Below are 15,101 nucleotides of genomic sequence, written 5' to 3' on the forward strand. Positions count from 1 at the left end.
GCCCGGCAGCCTTCTTGCTTGTCTGTGGATCCTCGGCGATTGCGAGGTGCTATTTACATGAACGGCGCTATCTATATAAACATTAGATTGGTTAGGTTAGCATTCGATCCCTGATCTTCCACACCTCCTGCCGGATCTTCCTCCAACTCCCCACTCGCTCCCCTCAGTAGGTCCAAGTGAGGTCCACTTCGGGCTACCACCGCAACTCTGATGTCTTTATGAATCACATTATCGATTCAACGTGAAGCTGCGGTGGGGAAGGAACCCACAGCCCGCAAGTCGGGGTCGCCCCTTCGGTGGCTTCTGGGGCTGATGGGTACCACCTGTCCAGGTTAGAGTCATTCACGAGCCTCCGATCTTGACCCCCAGGTGCCAGTCATCGGCAAGTCCAATCAGCTCTACATCCCCCTGTACTGTATCAGCCCATCTCTCCAAAGACACACACACGCACTCTGCAGAATAAGAGAACATACAAACGATCCGTAGAAAGTCACCTGATTTGGGAATTGAACCCAGGACCGTCTTGCTGTGAGGAACAAGTGTCACCATTGCGCTGCCACCTTGTCATCCCCTCTGGTTCTCGATATAAGAATGGTGGTTGTTAGTAGAGTATAGGCACACAACAGAAGCTCACGGAGAGAGCCGACGCGGCGAGTGGGACTTCTGGCTTAGAAGACGACCATTGCTGCTGCACTACTCAATCATTTATTTCTTCTCAATGCAAATCCTCCACGAAGACAAATCACACGAGTACACACAAGTAACGGACTGCATTCGTTGCCCCTGAACTCATATCGCGTTTCCCGAGATGATAACAGTCAATGTACCTGAGATGCAAGCTATACTCAAGACAACACATTAAATTGGACACGGAATTAGCAACGTAAAACACAGTAATACTTCAGACAATGAAAGGATATCTTGGAAATATGGCTTACTATACAAAGACGAGACAAAGACCCCCCCCGTCGTATAGCCTTAAGACTGTCGGGGCAAATGCTGTTAGCGAGCACTTATGTAGGTCGGCACGGCACATGAGGGGGTGGGTGGCCAGCACCACGCCCGGCCGCCTTTTTCTCCCCAGTGATGATGTTTACACACCACACCAGGTACTCATTTAAGGCCAAGTCGACCCCATGGGAGGCCCAGTATTGGTTCAGATAATTGTCACTGATGTTGTTGGCCGTGAGCGGGAATCGAAATCTGGGCACCGGGTTCGTCGTGTAGCTTGCTCACCACTACATTACTGCTCCGCCCCCCCCACACACACATGGGAAATATACATTTATAAATGGAGCATGACTTTAAAAACTAGGTAAAGAGGTAATTGCGGCCACGCAGTTAATGGCATCACCCCTGAGGGCAGCTTCCTTTTGTCAGATCCAGCAGCTGCGGAAGAGTCAACCCCCAACCCACAAAAAGAACAAGAGCCAAATAAACTGAATTTGGACTCACGCGGTGGCCGAGTGAAGACTTCCTGTTATTTGGGAGACAATTCTGCCGGATGGGTTTGCGAAAAAACTAACGGCAACACAGCCTCCACCCCCAGCAGTACGTTTACACCACAGTCGATTGGCAATTGGGGTAACGTGTGGGTACTATCACCTATGCCATGACATCTGGCCAGTGTGGAAGAGTTGACCAAAATACCCTCAATCAAAGGGGCTCTGAACTCCCCCTCGAGTGAATGGACCTTCCACCAGCGGTGGCATGCACAAGAAATTGCAGGACTGCTCCTTTACCCTTTATCTTGCTTAACGGAATTTGTTCGCGTTAAAACATGCAACACATTGTTCAACTTGGGAGATGCCGTGAAACGCTATACAAGAAGAGCCCACAGTCTCCCCAAGGCCAAACTCGAATGCCACTGCTGCTGCCACGAAGCCATCCCCCCTCCCCCCATTTAGGAGCACTTGGAGCGAGCTCAGTGAAGCGACAGCGATGCCGCCGCAGCGGTGAGAGTGGATCGTGTGGACACTCCCAGCGATGGCAATAACCACGCGGGATCTATCGGGTACACGCACGGCCTGCTTGTCAATCCACTGCTGGATGACGGCATCTCCAAGTTGCGTGGGTCGCGGGGGTTTATTGGCCACATTAGTTTTCGCAAGTTGGTGAAGGCAGGAAGTGTAGACTTGGCAGCGTAGATGTACAGTACAACAATGTATTTTGCTGCACAGGGCTGCTGTGCACGGTGATCGCCTAACCAAATGCTATCCGGGCTCAAGCCCGCTTAGATTCTGTGATTGGACGACAGCGGGCACACTCCGGGTGACTTAGCCACAGGCCGTGTGTGATCCGCACAGCTGCAGCGCACCAGACGCGTTGGACAGGGAATGTCGCAACAGATCAGATTGCTGGTACGCAGCAAAGTGCGACGTCTTTATAGTATTTACGGACTTGAAACGAAGAATAAAAACACGTTTGAAGCCAATTGCTGCATTCAGGTCTCCTTCAGTCCAGATTCACGAACCAACCCAAACCACAAATGAGGTCGCACAGGTCCAGCAGCAGCCATTAAGTTTACCAGCAGTGTACACATGTCCAGCCCCACTACCGCTGTAAATGTCACAGCGAGTGGTGTTTTTTTATGGTATTAAAATTCCACTTTTGATCTGCGCCCTGTTTTTTTTTTTAAAGCAAATAACGCATACAGTTATTGCAACGAGTCCAAATAGGAATCATCATCCGATGGTACTCGGAGAGGAGCGAAGCCCCAAGCATCACCGGTGTGAAACAATCGTGGGCTTTTCGCATGTCGTTTATTTGCAACATTTTACCAAACTTATAAATAAGAGCAGAATACTGCTTCCATAAAGCCAGGGAGCTGATCTGGTCTGAGACACCACGAGACTTATATTACCAAAATAAAAACTTCTGGGACAATCCGAGTATTTTTTAAGAGATTGTCAAATGGCGACATGCGTAAGAGTGAAAACGAACATTAATTTTGTGTGGATAACCTCCAGCCAACATTATGAACAGCGCCAATGATCTTCACTCACGTTCATGAATTCCACAACAGCTCGGCTCACTTCTCAATCATTATCTTCTTGAAAGAGGCCCCAATCGCACGAGTATTAGAATTAAAAATGCAATGCTGTTGAGGCCACATGGACGGTAATTATATTAACTCACCACCTTGTCATTGACACTGGCTTATTACCCAACAAAAAAACTCGAGCAGCACCACCGCCCACAATGTTAACCTACCACTGCTAATACTACGCGCAGTATTGTCTTTTACAAGGGGGCACACGCTAATGACGATAGGAGTGACTTTTTGCGCCTCCTGTAAACGCTTCGGTGGGAGAGATTGTCAGTCAATGCGAGGATGCAGAATGCTTTGTGGGTCATGTGAACCCACGTGGCATGCACACAACATGACGTGCAGGCCGGGACGTAAACTCTACGTGCGATGCAAGGGAAATGAGCGTTTATCCGCGCAAGTGGGATCGTCAAAAATCCATCCGTGCAAACTTTTAATCCCAGCCATCTTCATCATCACTTTCTTCATCTGCAAATAAAACGAGGGTCAACATCAGCATTCGACTGGCATATGTTTGTATATTTTGGGTATGTTTCCGTACTATTTGCAATCCTAAAAATTTGGGTACGTTATTATCATTAGTACTACGCTCATCTACCCAGGAAAATCTCACTGTGAGACAATAAGGTGCACACCTTGCCTGGTATGCAGGAGGTCATGGCTTCGATCCCAACCATGATACCTGTATATTTGGATTGGTTTAACACGTAGGCTTTCGCGACCAATATCCATAATACACGGTTTTTGGGTTAGATCGTGTAAATATGTGTCGTTAAACCCGCCACCACCTGACACAGCCAATTAGTAAGGTTTGTCACGTAAATAGAACCTGCTAATTTTTTACCAGTACAGTACACCAGTGTGTTGGAGAACCAAGCCACAACATTTACAATGAGTACGACGTTTCACCAGTATATATTCCAATTCAGTAAGTTGTGTTTTTTCGAATTTGGACTGTGACGCGAGTATTCAATGGCCTACTCTTGCAACCGATGTGAGAGGATCTTTAACATCCACAGTGAAGCAGAGGGTGCGGCATGGTATTATTACACCTGCAGTATTAACCCCGGCGGCCACCGAATTGAACTGTGAACCTCTGCAACGAACGACGAGTGTGCTACTGCTAGCCCACTTCACCGCGCCTACGCAATCAATCATTACTATAAACAATTTTCAGCTGTGTACAAGCTGGCCTCCACCATGGGAATGTGGAATTTCCACCACTGCCTTAGAGCTGCCAATTACGTTTAGTGTAACCCAACTGCCCATGACCCAGTTTGGCCATTCAAATGTTGATTCTGAACTCCCCCTTGTTGGATGGGACTGACAAGGCTGTGAAATTGCATGTTTGCCACCTGTTGCAGAAGTTAGCGGTGTATTCAACATAGATGTGTAGTCCACTTCACAGGGGACGTTAAAGATTCTGGGATGCCATTCAAAACAGAAGGCCGTAGGTGCCAGCATCATGGTCCAAACTTTGCAAAGTTTGATAAATTGCTCAGAAATTACTTAATTCAGAAAATCCACAAGGCAACATCATCCTCCCCTGGCAGACTAACTCCGATTTTCAGGCTAAGCTCTCCACACCTTGTGCTGCAGAGGGACAGCTGCCACTAGGGGGACCCCTTAGTCAGACTGCCGCAGGTTGAGACTTCATGTCAGGCGCTTTGAGTTGATGGTGTTTGAAGGAAGAAACTGCAGAGGTCATCTATCCAAGCCGATTTGAACTGCAGGGAATTACATTTGCAATATTTTCTAATTCTCTATGTGATGCAGTTATTTTTGTTTAAAAATTTTTGTTTGTCTCCTATAAATTCTGTTGTGTTGTTTTTGCTCGGATTAACATTTGCTTTTTTGCTGTATGGTAAGTCCTTGCTTGGCGCGTGTTCATACAACATGTTTTCACTATAATGCAATTATTCCATTAGGGAACATTTTTCACACAACACTGAATAGGTAACGTTATGATGTGGAGCGCGCACCATTTTAATACGGTTTCTGAGTGGTCAGTGATGAACTACTTTCTTGAGCTGCACGGCTGAGCGGAACAGTAGAGTACGTGGAATTACACAGTAATGCGGCGGCGTACCCTCCGTTATTAGTCCCACTATCTCACTGTTTGTGTACATCGTATTTTGCCAAACTTTAGCATTACATAATTTATGGGGAAATTTATTTTGCTTAATGCACCACTTTTCAGGAATGCATCTATCGCGTTAAACAAGGACTTACTATATTTTGCTTTTATGCCATCACTTTTGCCACTTTGGTGACCTCGGACACCAAAGAAACTTCATTCTGGTCTCTTGGGTTCTCACCTGGTTCAATCAAAATGCACTTAAACGTTGAAGCACACTATCAATGAAAATTCCTACCCTGAATACTGCACTGGAGGCACCACAGAAGTGCACACGTGCCTGCCTGCCTGGGTTCATGCCTGTCTGCCTGCCTGGGTTCATGCCTGCCTGGGTGCAGGCTCGCCTGCGTGCCTGTGCGTGTTTGCTTGCGTGCTCACCTGACGACTGCACGATGCGACTGCGCCGATTCATCACCTCCATCAAGGCGCCAACGATTCCGCCGTCTCCAGCAGATGGGGTCATTGCTCCATCTGTCTCTGGGACCTAACGGTGACCACCACCCCACGGACAGAACAGGAGGGGGTTAAAGCAGCGGCTCTTAAGCTGGGGAGGCGAGTGCAGACTGTGGCACGGACACCATGCAGGAGAAATGCCAAATGCGCCCGGGGAGCATCTGCGCCACATTGAGGTGACAAATCAATGATACATGGCATGAAATACATGGCTTGCTAACGCATTGACACAAGGCATGAAACATGCCTTACTAACACCACACTAATACACTACATAAAACATATAGCTTACTAACACACTGATACACTACATGAAATGCATACCTTACTAACACTGATACACTTCATGGAACGCATGCCTTACTAACACACACTGATACATGGCATGAAACACCTCTCATGGTAGCCCTGAGCCAGTGGTGGAAATTCCCCATATCCATGGCACGGGCAGAATCTATTCACAACACAACCATGGTTGATTTTCTGCAGGGTGGCAGTCATTTTATCTAACTTGATAGCTCAACCAAGTAACTTATAATCTGGACATTAACATCAGCCAACTAATCTAAACGCATGTCTATAAATGTGGAGGGAAAAATTGGAGGACACGGAAAAAAAATTAACAGGGAGAGAGAGAATGCAAACTCCAAATATACACGTGTCAGGGTTCGGATCGAACCCACAACCTTCATACCAGACGAGAGAGGTAACATCTCGCCACCGCTGTGTACCAGCCATGCTCAACCCCACTTAGCGCACTCTTGGCAACTTGATCATCGGTTCTTAAAACACCATGCACGACGCCGGGGCACTCACAGCGTATGCTGCACTCACCGCCTTGAGCTGGAAGCCTTGTCGGATCTGATCAAGGAGTCCCCCTCGTCGGTCATCGGACGGCACCAAGAGCAGAGTTGGTGGTGCAGGAGGCGGTGCCTGTGCCTCAGCCCCGTCTGGGCATCGTTCAGGCTCCGCCTTCTCCCCTTGAGGCTCCGCCCTGTATTGCTCAAGCTCCGCCATTGTTACATCAGGCTCCGCCCTTGATCCCCATCCACTCCGAATCCGCAGCAACAGACTAGCGGCCGATGGTCGGTCGCCAGTGGCTGGCTGCCCGGCAGGGGGCGGGGGGCACAGCGGTGGTGGGGCAAGTGGTGGTGGGCGTGACGATGGAGGAGGAGGAGGAGGAGGAGAAGTGGGGGGAGTGGGCCCCATTGGCGGAAAGGCAGGAGGTCCCGTCAACGGTGGTGGTGGAGGAGGAGGTGGAGGAGGAGGTCCTTTCGATGATTGTGGAAAAGAAAGTTGAGATGATGCTGGGAGCAGAGGTTCTGTTAACGGCTGAGGTCGACGTCCTGAGGATGATGATGATGATGATGACGATGGCTGTGGCTGTGGAGGTCCTGTTGACGGTGGAGGGAGCGGGGGAGGTAACGTCGTAGGCGGCCGTGGTGGTTGTGGAGTTTGTGCCGCCGATAACGGAGGAAGAGGTCGTTGGTGGCGTAGCACTGTGAGGTTTTCTTCCGTGTTTTGGGATCTCTGGAAGCTTCAACACAGAAACAAGAACACTAATCAGTTGCCTCCTTGTCACTCTTATATTGCTTATACTATGCCTACTGTTCCATGGAAATTAATTCGTCGATTCCTTCACCCATTGAGGCAGACAATCATCTCAACCACCATATCGGAGATCAAAACATCACACTCATTACTCTTTGGTTCTTTTGGTAAAGTCACGTAGGTAGAAAAGAATAATAAATCACGACGTTTCCATCGCAACACAAGCAATTGTCATCAGGTGGAAAGATACAGCAGTAGAACTGCTGAACAGGAAAAGGCTGCTGCAACAAGAGGTTATATACAGGTTTGAGGTGGGTGTCACCCAAGGGTAAGTTGGTGGGGTCAGAGATGGAAAGGAGTCCCGTCGCCGCACGCATGCACAGCAGCTGCGTGCGTGCGACGACGGGGCTCATTTCCCATTATACTAATTTAAATTAACATGCCAATCTCTCCCTTTAACGCAGCTGTTGTGCGTGCGTGCGGTGACGGGACTCCTTTCCATCTCTGACCCCGCCTGTATCTTTCCACCTAAATCTTTCCACCTGATGACGATTGCTTGTGATGCCATCGAAACGTCGTGATTTATTATTTTTTTCTACCTACTTGACTTTACCGAAAGAACCAAAGAGTTTGGATTCCTGCAGTCACGAAAACTTCAAATCAAGATCACACTCATTCACTCACCCATTTGCTCACCCACTCAACTACTCTCACCCACCACACTGCAGGTAAAAAACTCTTCTCTTTCTGCCTCTTCTCTTGCAATGCTGCACTTTGGAATTCCCTCATCATAATTGCCTCGTTTTCCCCGTCTTCGACAACAATAACCTTGCTTCACATGTCAGCTTTATTTATTACAACTATGTTTCTGCCGCTCGTTGTTTGGGGCCTTTGGGGTTCTTTGCTTGACATCTATGTTTCAAAATTATCACTTCGAGCTACTTCATCTCAAGTGACGATACGCGACATGTAACTGGAACCATGGGAGATTAAAAAAAATTTTTAAGGACAATTTAGAAAAATTTGAGAGTGAATGATGAATGACGCATTGACAATGGAGAGGTCATTGCGGCCAAAGCCAGTGATGCCAACACCACCATGACCACCACACGTCGCTACAATCGCTCTCAAAGCTCAACTAAATTATGCAGCTGCTGCACAGTTGATACACGGCCACCTCAAAGTTTCGTGCTCAGTCTCCCGCCATTTGGCCCTACCTAGGCTCTCTCTTCCCCTTTGTCTGCAACTTCATGGAGACTGCCATAGTACAATTTAGGGGCTGATTGAAGCTCAGAAATGGGGTACGTTTCTCATGAAGTCCTCCTGTCGGTTTATGCATTGGGGTAGGCGGGGGAAGGCCCCCCCCCTCACCTGTTGTAGCCCGGCGCTCCATTCTGGTAGGTGCCGGGTGTCGGCACGGGGGCGACGGGCGATGGCGGTGGCGGCGCCTGGCCCCCAGGGGCCGTGCGGGATGATACGGCCTGCTCCGAGTGGTTCCTCTGGGCGTACGGAGACAAGGGGTTGAACGCCTCCCTGGGCAGCCGTGTCGTGCCGCTGTGAACGGGGCCCGGTGTGCGGCTGGGCACTGAAGGACCGGCAGCAGCAGCAGCAGCAGCAGAGGCTGTGAGAGGAGAGAAAGCCCAGCCGCCATTTTTTTACATTTTTACTATTATTTTACTATTTGATTTTACCAGGTAAAGACCACCGAGTTATTCACCCTTTCAGAAACGACCTGGATACAAATGATAGCTCAACGAAGTGGCTTATCATGTGGAAATTTATAGCAGCCAAATAGACTAAACACATGTTTCTAAATGCAGAGGGAAAAACTGGAGGACTCGGAGAAAAATTCAAGCGACCATGGCGAGAGAGACCATGAAAACTCCAAATATAAAGGCGTCAGGAGGTCAGGATCAAATTCACGTCCTCCTGCATACCCGGCAAGGGAGATAACATCTCATCACTGCTACGGCGGCACCCCTGGGTTCCTTACCCATACAGGGAATTCGCAAGTTGAATGCGGGTGCAACACCATAAAGGTGCATAAGAGGTTTTTTGGGTTAGATCTCGTAAATATGTGTCGTTAAAACCCGCCACCGCCCGACACAGCCAACTAGTAAGGGTTGTCACATAAACAGAACATGCCAATGTGTGTTGGAGAGCCAAGCTACAACATTTACAATGAGTATGACGTTTCGCCAGTAATTATAACTGGCTTCAGCAGGCGAGACAGATTTGAGTCTAACTGTTTCGTTCCTAACAGTGAGGGAAAAAAGTATTTGATCCCCTGCTGATTTTGTACGTTTGCCCACTGACAAAGAAATGATCAGTCTATAATTTTAATGGTAGGTTTATTTGCAAAGTGAGAGACAGAATAACAACAACAATATCCAGAAAAACGCATGTCAAAAATGTTATAAGTTGATTTGCATTTTAATGAGGGAAATAAGTATTTGACCCCTCTGCAAAACATGACTTAGTACTTTGTGGCAAAACCCTTGTTGGCAATCACAGAGGTCAGACGTTTCTTGTAGTTGGCCACCAGGTTTGCACACATCTCAGGAGGGAAGGGATTTTGTCCCAGTCCTCTTTGCAGATCTTCTCCAAGTCATTAAGGTTTCGAGGCTGACGTTTGGCAACTCGAACCTTCAGCTCCCTCCACAGATTTTCTATGGGATTAAGGTCTGGAGACTGGCTAGGCCACCCCAGAACCTTAATGTGCTTCTTCTTGAGCCACTCCTTTGTTGACTTGGCCGTGTGTTTTGGGTCATTGTCATGCTGGAATACCCATCCACGACCCATTTTCAATGCCCTGGCTGAGGGAAGGAAGTTCTCACCCAAGATTTGATGGTACATGGCCCCGTCCATCGTCACTTTGATGCGGTGAAGTTGTCCTGTCCCCTTAGCAGAAAAACACCCCCAAAGCATAATTTCTCCACTTCCATGTTTGACGGTGGGGATGGTGTTCTTGGGGTCATAGGCAGCATTCCTCCTCCTCCAAACACGGCAAGTTGAGTTTATGCCAAAGAGCTCCATTTTGGTCTCATCTGACCACAACACTTTCACCCAGTTGTCCTCCGAATCATTCAGATGTTCATTGGGAAACTTCATACGGGCATGTATATGTGCTTTCTTGAGCAGGGGGACCTTGCGGGCGCTGCAAGATTTCAGTCCTTCACGGCGTAGTGTGTTACCAATTGTTTTCTTGGTGACTATGGTCCCAGCTGCCTTGAGATCATTGACAAGATCCTTCCGTGTAGTTCTGGGCTGATTCCTCACCGTTCTCATGATCATTGTAACTCCACGAGGTGAGATCTTGCATGGAGCACCAGGCCAAGGGAGATTGACAGTTCTTTTGTGTTTCTTCCATTTGCGAATAATCGCACCAACTGTTGTCACCTTCTCACCAAGCTGCTTGGCAATGGTCTTGTAGCCCATTCCAGCCTTGTGTAGGTCTACAATATTGTCCCTGACATCCTTGGAGAGCTCTTTGGTCTTGGCCATGGTGGAGAGTTTGGAATCTGATTGATTGATTGATTGCTTCTGTGGACAGGTGTCTTTTATACAGGTAACAAGCTGAGATTAGGATCACTCCCATTAAAAGAGTGTGCTCCTAATATCAGCTCGTTACCTGTATAAAAGACACCTGGGAGCCAGAAATCTTTCTGATTGAGAGGGGGTCAAATACTTATTTCCCTCATTAAAATGCAAATCAATTTATAACATTTTTGACATGCGTTTTTCTGGATTTTGTTGTTGTTATTCTGACTCTCACTTTTCAAATAAACCTACCATTAAAATTATAGACTGATCATTCTTTACTCTTTGGTTTTTTCGGTAAAGTCACGTAGGTAAAATAAAATAAATTAAAATAAAAGAAAACAATTAAATCACGACGTTTTGGAGGCAACACAAGCTTCTGTCTTCAGGTGGAACAGTCACAGCAAGATCGCTGCATCAAGTGGGGAGGCTCTGAGAGCCTCGAGCTTCAATACAGGTTAAGGGGGGGGGGGGGGGGGGGAGGAGCCAAGTAGTGCACATTGATGTTGTGTGGAGCTAAGTTAATCCGTCTTTTGTTATGTTGAGGGTGCGGGGGATGCAGTGGGTCACTGCACGGGGGCAATGGAGGTTTGCATAGTACTTTGGTATCGGATCATTGTCTAAACACAGCGGGTTCTCATGAGATTGTTTTCTCCGATACCAAAGTACTATGCAAACCTCCCGGTTATTACCAAAGATTTGTCCACGAAGCCATCCAGATATACAAACATAGACACAACTTCAACCGAGAGGATGGTTTTAAATTAAGCAACCACTGGAAAGATGGCATAAACCAAGTCAAAACTTTAGCTACCTTATAAGCACATAGCACATTCTTTCCGAACTTTTCCATTTTTGTTTCCATTTTTTCCATTGCCCCCGTGCAGTGACCCACTGCATCCCCCGCACCCTCGACATAACAAAAGACCGATTAACTTAGCTTCGCACAACATCAATGTGCACTACTTGGCTCCTCCCCCCCCCCTTAACCTATATTTAAGCTCAAGGCTCTCAGAGCCTCCCCACTTGATGCAGCGATCTTGCTGTGACTGTTCCACCTGAAGACGGAAGCTTGTGTTGCCTCCGAAACGTCGTGATTTAATTGTTTTCTTTCATTTTAATTTATTTTATTTTACCTACGTGACTTTACCGAAAAAAACAAAGAGTATGAATCCTTGCAGTCACGAAAGCTTCAAATCTAGAAATAAATGATCATTTCTTTGTCAGTGGGCAAACGTACAAAATCAGCAGGGTATCAAATACTTTTTTCCCTCACTGTATATAGAGGCGTAGATGTGGTAACCACACTTCTGCACTCTTGCGCAAAGTGGGGGGGGGGGGGGGGATTAATGAGTTAACGTACATTACGCATGTGCATTTTGGGTGCCCTTTGATCTTGTCCTTCCTGTCTATTATGTGTATTAAAATAACCGTACCAACGGTAATCCCTATTAAAGTATGGTGCCCTTTATAGGCATGCGTTTAAATAATGTATTATATGATTATTCGTTTCCATGCAGCACTAAGGTGGCAGCCATCCAAACGGTAAAAAATATTTTTGTTTAAATTTAGAAATATTCCCTAATTAGTCTTGGCCAGTAGCAGCTAGTTTTGCACAGAACTTCAACATTATCAAAATCAATTGAGTGTTCTTGTTTGCACGCATGTTCTGCTACTGCCGACAGTTGTATTTGGGAGTATTTAATATTTCTCTGATGTTATTTTAGTCTCGTGCTGATCATTCGTCCTGTTTGCCCAACATAACATTTTCCACACGTGCGGTTAATCCTGTGCACACATTCTGTTGATCGCTTCGGTAATACATCTTTTGTACCAGTAATTAATTTCTGTATTTTATGTATGGTGCCAAATCTGATTCGGATGTTTTTTTTTTTCAAACATCTGGCTAGTTTATTAGTTACTCCCGCAATATATGGCATTTTGATCGTTTTAATTACTTGGGAAGTTTCAATACTCGTGTTATTTGATTTGGGTTTGGCATTCAATGCCCTGCTGATTGGTGCATCATTGTAACCAGTCATTTGCAGCGCTTCTTTAACATGTTGGATTTCACTTCTCAAACTGTCACCATCTGACACTTTCTTAGCTCGATGAATGAGCGTCTTGATGAGAGCAGATTTCTGTGCGGGATGATGGTGGGACTCTGCATTCAGATAGGCGTCAATATGCGTTTTCTTTCAGTAAATACTATTATTTTACCATTTCGACCCCGTCCGAGCAGAATATCCAGAAATGGTTCTGTCAGCTTCCACTTCTATGGTGAACTGGATGGATGGGGTTTTTCAAGTTGAGATGATTTAGAAATGCGTTCAGTGTATCTTTGCTGTGTGACCAAACCACCAATGTGTCATCAACATATCTAAACCAAGCAGAGGGTTTTAGTGTGCTTGAAGCTATTGTTTTTTGTTTCAAAAGCAATAGCTTTGTGTTCAGCTAGTCTTGGGATATCTTTGGATGAACCTTTATTCGTTACCAGAGTGTCGAGTAATTTAATTGACTCGTTGACTGGAACCCTCGTAATCAGAGGTCACATCAAAACTTACGAGAATATCATTAGGTTTTGATTTAAAGCTTTCGTGACTGCAGGGATTCATATTATTGGTTCTTTCGGTAGTCACGTAGAAGAGAAACAATAAAATAATAAAAATATAAAACAATAAAATCATCACGACGTTTCAACTGCAACACAAGCAATCATCATCAGGTGTGAAAATAACAAGAAAATTTGAAAAAAGTGGCGTTTTTTTTCTTACGTTTGCACCACGGATAGCGATTTGACAGTTTGTTCAGATGGACGAGTCCATCTATGTTTGGAAAAGAGGAGGGGGCAGACGAAAAAATAATGGGTGCGGTCTGAAAGCCACCTTAAGCGTGATCAATCAATTAAGACCCGAAATGGTTTATCAAATCCTTCCAATAATTGCTAAGCCAGAATCCATCTTCTTGGTTGAAATTGTCTGTGTTTGTATATGTGGATAGCCTCATGAACGAATCGCTCATGGTAGCCAGATGGCTTGCAAAGAACCTCTGTCTTGGAGAAGTCAATGTCATGTGAATCTACTGAATTATAACAGTGATCTGCCACCGCCGAGGTGTTGGTCCTACCGTGTTTCAGGTCTACTATGTGTTCACGAATGCGGTCCGAGACATGTCGTTTGGTTTCTCCAATGTAACTACTACCACAGAGGCAACTTAGTTTGTAGATGCCAGAGTACTGTATGTCCGGAATCAGATCTTTTACAGACGGAACCAGATCACGAATTTTATGTAATGTGTTGAATCGGACCTGGATCTTGTGTTTATTGAAAATTTTGGAGATTTTTTTTGTGATCCCCGCTATGTAGGGTAAAGTAATGGTTTTGAAAGGATCCTAAAGAGGGTTCTTCTTCATGGTTGGAGTGATAGCTTTGCGGATTGTGTAGTCGGAATAACCATTAGCCTTAAGAGCTTGGTGTACGTGCTTGAGTTCACTGGCTATGTGTTCCTATTCTGGCTTAGCAATCATTGGAAGGATTTGATAAACCATTTCGGGTCTTAATAGATTGAGCACGCTTAAGGTGGCTTTCAGACCGCATCCATTATTTTTTCGTCTCCCCCCTCCTCTTTTCCGAACATAGATGGACTCGTCCATCTGAACAAACTGTCAAATCACTATCCGTTGTGTAAACGTAAAAAAAACGCCACTATTTTCAAATTTTCTTATTGTGGTTTTCACACCTGATGATGATTGCTTGTGTTGCAGTCGAAACGTCATGATAATTTTATTGTTTAATATTTTTATTATTTTATTGTTTCCCTTCTACGTGACATTACCGAAAGAACCAAGAATATAACATTATTAGGGTTAAGCTTAATATCTTTAATTATATGTACGAAATGTTCAGAGTTTTTGATGAACGAAGAGGTCCTACCGATGTAGGGCTGTATTTATTTTGTTACGTATTGTGCTAATTTGTACGTGGTAGAGCCTATTGTACTAACTATGGGTCTTAATGGGACATCAGGTTTGTAAATTTTTGGTAGCCCATAAAGTCTTGGTGGTTTTGATGTCCTTGGTTTGATCAGATATTGCTCTTCCTTGGGAATTGATGACTTGGCAATGATTGCCGTTGTTTTATGTTCCAAGGTGCTGGTTGGGTCTCGTTTAATTTTAAGGTAGGTACCTTCATCGAGTAAATCTTTGATTTTATTATCATAGTCCTCACGGGGCATCACAACAGTTGATTGGCTCTTATTAGCAGCAAGAATTTGGATATCTTTATTTGCACTCAATTCTCTGAAGGCTTTTGCTTCACTGAAGTTAATATTTGTTTTTGGCAATTTGCAGCTCTTCATAATTTTTTCAACCTC

The 15,101-nt window shown here is 45.7% G+C and overlaps 1 protein-coding gene across 1 annotated transcript in view; it reads right to left on the reverse strand.

The window, feature by feature from the left end:
• Nucleotides 1-689: 689 nt before the first annotated feature.
• LOC116952270 (uncharacterized) overlaps nucleotides 690-15,101 on the reverse strand; it is a 41,766-nt gene continuing 27,354 nt past the window's right edge. Inside the window, exons 8-11 of the mRNA XM_032971466.2 lie at nucleotides 8,562-8,811; nucleotides 6,474-7,176; nucleotides 5,565-5,670; nucleotides 690-3,517 (exon numbers count right to left, since the gene is read on the reverse strand). Coding sequence (XP_032827357.1) covers nucleotides 3,483-3,517; nucleotides 5,565-5,670; nucleotides 6,474-7,176; nucleotides 8,562-8,811 — 1,094 coding nt within the window. The 3' untranslated portion in view covers nucleotides 690-3,482. The remainder of the gene's footprint in view (nucleotides 3,518-5,564; nucleotides 5,671-6,473; nucleotides 7,177-8,561; nucleotides 8,812-15,101) is intronic.

The sequence above is a fragment of the Petromyzon marinus genome, chromosome 46, assembly GCF_048934315.1.
Source record: "Petromyzon marinus isolate PM22_M1 ecotype Great Lakes invasive population chromosome 46, UKy_Petmar_22M1.pri1.0, whole genome shotgun sequence".
Taxonomy (NCBI): Eukaryota; Metazoa; Chordata; class Hyperoartia; order Petromyzontiformes; family Petromyzontidae; genus Petromyzon; species Petromyzon marinus.